The sequence below is a fragment of the Protobothrops mucrosquamatus genome, unplaced genomic scaffold (assembly GCF_001527695.2).
Source record: "Protobothrops mucrosquamatus isolate PMUCROS unplaced genomic scaffold, P.Mucros_1.0 scaffold2633, whole genome shotgun sequence".
Taxonomy (NCBI): Eukaryota; Metazoa; Chordata; class Lepidosauria; order Squamata; family Viperidae; genus Protobothrops; species Protobothrops mucrosquamatus.
Window position 1 is genome coordinate 79638 of NW_015388687.1, and position 5021 is coordinate 84658.

The window sequence follows — 5021 nt, forward strand, 5'->3', positions numbered from 1 at the left end:
GGGAGGATTTTAGGTAGGGATGATTTTAAAAGTAATTTTAATCGGAAACACAGCTGGCAATATTTGGTTTTTAATTCGGCTTTTATTGGGGTTTATATTTTTGTATTTTTGTATTTTGTGTATAGTATTTGTTTTTTAATATGCTGTGAACCGCCCTGAGTCCTATGGGAGAAGGGCGGTATACAAATTAAATTAACATTAACAACATTAACATTAACATGGTTTTACTTTAGCTTAATATTTTATATTTATTGTACTGGCCACTTATTTGATATACACATATTTGTTCATACTTTAAACTTACATTTGCATTTGCCTGTATAGTGCATTTTATCTGAATTGCATATAAGGAATTGCATGACTCTGTAGATGCTATGCGCTAAACGAATAAATAAAAACCATCAGGAAAAGACCTGGATGCAGAAGAACGGAGGGAAGGAGGGAACCGCACGGAAGGCGCTTACCCGTCTGATGTCGTACACAGCCGATTCTCCTCTTGCTTTGTCGCGGCATGCCAGAATGACACGGGCGCCTCTCCGGGCCAGATCCACCGCTGTGGCCTTCCCGATCCCTGTATTTCCACCTAGGAAAGGCCAGAGAAAGGATTCACTGAGATCGCCCAGCCGTTGATGGGGCCCCAGGAGCCGGGCCTACGTTTGTGTGTCTGCAGTTTTTGTGGCGTCACGCAATGAAGCACTTGTCTGGCAGTGTTTCTCAACCTTGGCAACTTTAAGACGGGTGGACTTCAACTCCCAGAATTAAAAGCATCTTAAAGTTGAGAAACCCTGTCTCAGGGTATGATTTTCACAACTCCTTGAGAGCAGTTTTATATCAACAACAAATAATAGCTTAAAACTATTCAGGAGTAATACAAATAGTCCTCGACTTACAACCATTATTTTAGTGATCGCTTGAAGGTACGACAGCACTGAATTTTTTTCACAGGGTTCTAATATTTCAAACATATGAAAATCAAACACTAATTTTTTCCTGTTGTGTGGCTTTTACCCAATTCTGACATACAACAATCCATGGGATGGTTGAAGTACAGTTCAGCATTCCTGACTGAGATACCTGGAGTCCCTTTAGGTCAGTGATGGCGAACCGAATGCCCAAACTGCAACCCAAAACCCATTTATGCATCGTCGGGTGCCGGGTGGGTGTGGCCCATTGGGTGGGTTTGGCCCATCGGGTGGGTGTGGCCCATTGGCTGGGCATGGCTGCGGTGGTAACGGCAGACTGAGTGGGACAAAAAAGTTCAATCAATCAATTCCAACTTTGCAAGATCTTTTTTTTCCCGTGAGAAGTTGAAATTGACTGATTGATTGAACTTTTTTTTTTTTTGCACATGGCGGCGGAGGCCTAAAGCGAAAAGGTTTTATAAAACCCAGCTGAAGGCCTAGGACTGGGGTGACAGCGCGCGTGCCCACAGAGAGGGCTCTGAGTGCCGCCCCTGGCCCCCGTGCCATAGGTTCACCACCACTGCTTTAGGTCTTTGAAAGGACCCCTTTGTAGTGAGATGGATGGCAAATAAGTTTAGTAATAAAAAATTAAAAAATGAAAGGCATTTCAGAAAATGAGATACAATGTTTCTGTCAGACCAGAAGATGGCGCAGGTCTCCCAACACTGGCTCTGCAGGCTGTCACTTTAGTAACACAAGTCACAAAACAATTTGAAGGCCAAACATGCATTAATGCATGGATGAGGGGAACTAACTAATTGTCTTTTCTCACTCTGATCCAGGGACAAATAGAGTTACTTAGCAGGGCATAAACAAAGCCATTCGTTTTAAGTTAAAACTTAACTATTTCTGTGGACTCTGGAAATACTACAGATAGTCCTCAACTTACAATGATTCGTTTCATGACCGAAGTTACAATGGCACAAAAAAAAGTGACTTATGACTGTTTTTCACACTTTATGAACACTGCAGCCCCGTGGTCCATGATAAAAATTCAGATTCTCATATTTATGACGATCGCAGTGTCCCGGGGTCTATGGATATCTCAGCCAGCCTGGCACGCACACGTGGCGGGTGGCTGTAAATGCCAGAATGGCTGTCAATGCAGTATTGCTGGGTAGGGAATTCTGGGAGTTGAAGTCCACACATTTTAAAGTTGCCAAGATTGAGAAACACTGCTCTGTTTCCTTTCAGGTTAAGCAACGGTAAGAAGAGTGCAGGGAGGGAGGGAGGGAGGGAGGGAGGGAGGGAGGAAGGAAGGAAGGAAGGAAGGAAGGAAGGAAGGAAGGAAGGAAAGAGAGCTAAAACAATAACTATGTACCATGTTTCTCTATGCATTTCTTTCTTGGCAAAGACTCCATTTCTTCTGTTGCCTTTCATTCTTTAAAATGACCTCGTTCTTTTTCAGGATCGGATCAATTCCATCCAACCACAATCTCAGATTTCTCTTCAACCTGTTCACTTCATATACGATATACATTGTGCCAGTTTCATAGAACGAAAATTGTCTAGGGTAGAAATCTGGAGACGATAAATTCTACTCCAGCTGGGTGACTCAAGCCAATCACCAATTGCCTTAGGCACGAAAGCCAGTTGGGTAACTATGGCTGAGTCACCAGGAGACTGCGAGTTCTAGTCCTGCCTTAGGTGTGAAAAACCTGCTATAGGTTCTCCTGCTTGAGCAAGGGGCTGGACTAGAAGACCTCCAAGGTCCCTTCAAGCTCTATTCCTATTCTACTCTACTCTACTCTACTCTACTCTACTCCCATCACGATCCCCTGCTTTATTCCGAAGGAGCTTTTTGGGATGGACTTTCCTGCTTTTGTCAAAGGCACCTTTGGGTCCACCTGGATGGGGGAGAATCTGGTTTATGGTTAACCTGCGACTCGCATTTGACTTCGACCTTAGAGCTGCGCTTTGATTCCGGGAGTTTGATCCTGCCTGGAGCCACTGAGGTGGGGTGGGGGGTGGGGGGTTTATTTAACAAGAAAGAAAGGCGACGCCCCCCCCCGCCACGGATGGGAGCGCAGCAGCCCCCCGGAGGTACCTGTGATGAGAACCGTCTTGCCCCGCAGGCTGACCGCGTTCCGGCACCGCGTGGCCGTCGCGAAGTTGTAGTAGAGAAGCGCGCAGAGCCCCAGCAGGAGCGCCGCGCCCGCCGCCAGCATCGCCAGCGCATCCATGGTCCGCTCGCCCGTCCGGCCCCGCTTCCTTTCCCCGCAGCCCGCCAAGGTTTCGTTTTTACAGGGACGGTCCCCGCCCTCGGCCCTCCTCCCAGCTCCCGCTCCTCCCCGCGTGGGAAAGCCACGACCATGGGCAGCGCTGCCAATTTCTCGCCCTCCCCTCTTCCCCTCTTGGGCTACGAAGGGAGGGAGGAAAGAAAAAAAGAAAGGAAGGAAGGAAGGAAGGAAGGAAGGAAGGAAGGAAGGAAGGAAGGAAAGAAGGAAGGAAGGATCCTCAGAGGGAGATCTAAGGAGGCATTTCCTCCTAATGAGAAGACTTAACCAGTGGAAAAGCTTCCCTCCAGAAGTTGTGGGTGCTCCATCCCTGGAGGTTTTTAAGGAGAGACTGGACAGCCCTTTGTCTGGAATGGGTATAGGGTCTCTCTCTGAGCAGGGGGCTGGACTAGAAAAACAGAACAGAACAGAATAACAGAGTTGGATGGGACCTCGGAGGTCTTCTAGCAATAAGTTTTGTCTGGCATGATCTGGTTTCGACAAACCCATGTTGACTTTGGGTTATGACTTTGTTTGCCTCTAGCTGTTTGCAGATTCATTGCTTGATTATCAGACACTTCTTTCTGCAACCAGGCTGGTTTCTTTTGAGAGCTGTTATTTTTCTTCTTTGTTGTTATTGTGCTAGACTGGGCTTTTAGAATCTCACTCTTCAAAGTTTCCCAAGCTTCTTGGGTTGTTTTTACCTTGAGAATTCTCATCCATGGAATCCTTCCCAAGCTCTCTCTAAGTTTATTGAAATCAGCTCTCTTAAAAGTCCAAGACTCTAGTTTGACTGTGTTCTATTGCTTGTGCTTGCATAATGTTGAATTCTAATATTGCATGATCACTTCCTCCCAGGGTTCCTGTGGCTTCAACCCCTTCTATCATTTCATAAGTCCAGTATGGCTGATCCATTGGTTCCCTTCTCTACTTTTGGGGAGACAAAATTGTCTGCTAGGTTAGTTAGGAACCTGTTTGATCTTCCACTTGGTGCAGAGTTTGTCTCCCAGTTGATGTCAGGGTAATTAATATCCCCCATTACTATTGTGATGTGCTTCCTACATAACTTAGTTAGCTGACTAGCAAAAAGTTCATCTATTTCCTCTATTTGATTGGTTTGTCTATAGTATAGAATAGAATAGAATTAGAGTAATGATAAGAAGAATAGAATAGAATAGAATAGAATAGAATAGAATAGAATAGAATAGAATAGAAGAATAACAGAGTTGGAAGGGACCTTGTAGGTCATCTAGTCCAACCCCCTGCCCAAGCAGGAGTCCCTACACCATTTCTGACAGATGGCAGTCCAGTCTCTTCTTGATTTCATCATTGTTGTGCTCTATTTCTCTAGAGATGTAGTTATTTTTTATATATAGTGCAACTTTATCTCCTCTTTTATTAGATATTTTTTTAAAAAATAATTTAAATCCCTCTAGCTGCATATTCCATTTGTGGATTTCATCCCACCAAGTTTCTGCTTTTTGCTGCGCCTCCACTTTCTTCAACTCGGACGGAGCAGAGCCACCCAAGCCACTAGTAGCCGATTGAGTGCAGAGGAAGAGGAGGAGGAGGAGGAGAAGAGCGTGTGGCCGTCTGGCCAGGTGAGGAGAAGAATGGCAATGGTGGCTGGCTGGCTGGGGAGGGGAGATCATGGTTGGAGAGAGAGAGAGAGAGAGGGAGGGACGGAGGGAGGGAGGGAGGGGGAGGGAGAGGGAGAGAAACGCAAGTGCCTCTCTCTGTCTCTGTCTCTTTTTGTCTCTTTCTGTCTCTCTCTCTCTCTCTCTCTCTCTCTCTCTCTCTCTCTCTCTCTCTCTCTCTCTCTCTCTCTCTCTCTCTCTCTCTC

At 45.8% G+C, this 5021-nt stretch overlaps 1 protein-coding gene across 1 annotated transcript in view; it reads right to left on the reverse strand.

Annotated features, from left to right (window-relative positions):
• The window catches only part of LOC107296084 (dehydrogenase/reductase SDR family member 13-like), a 61773-nt gene extending 58628 nt beyond the window's left edge, over positions 1 to 3145 (reverse strand). The window contains exons 1-2 of the mRNA XM_015825427.1: positions 3010 to 3145; positions 465 to 583 (exon numbers count right to left, since the gene is read on the reverse strand). Coding sequence (XP_015680913.1) covers positions 465 to 583; positions 3010 to 3145 — 255 coding nt within the window. The remainder of the gene's footprint in view (positions 1 to 464; positions 584 to 3009) is intronic.
• Between the last annotated feature and the right edge of the window lie 1876 nt (positions 3146 to 5021).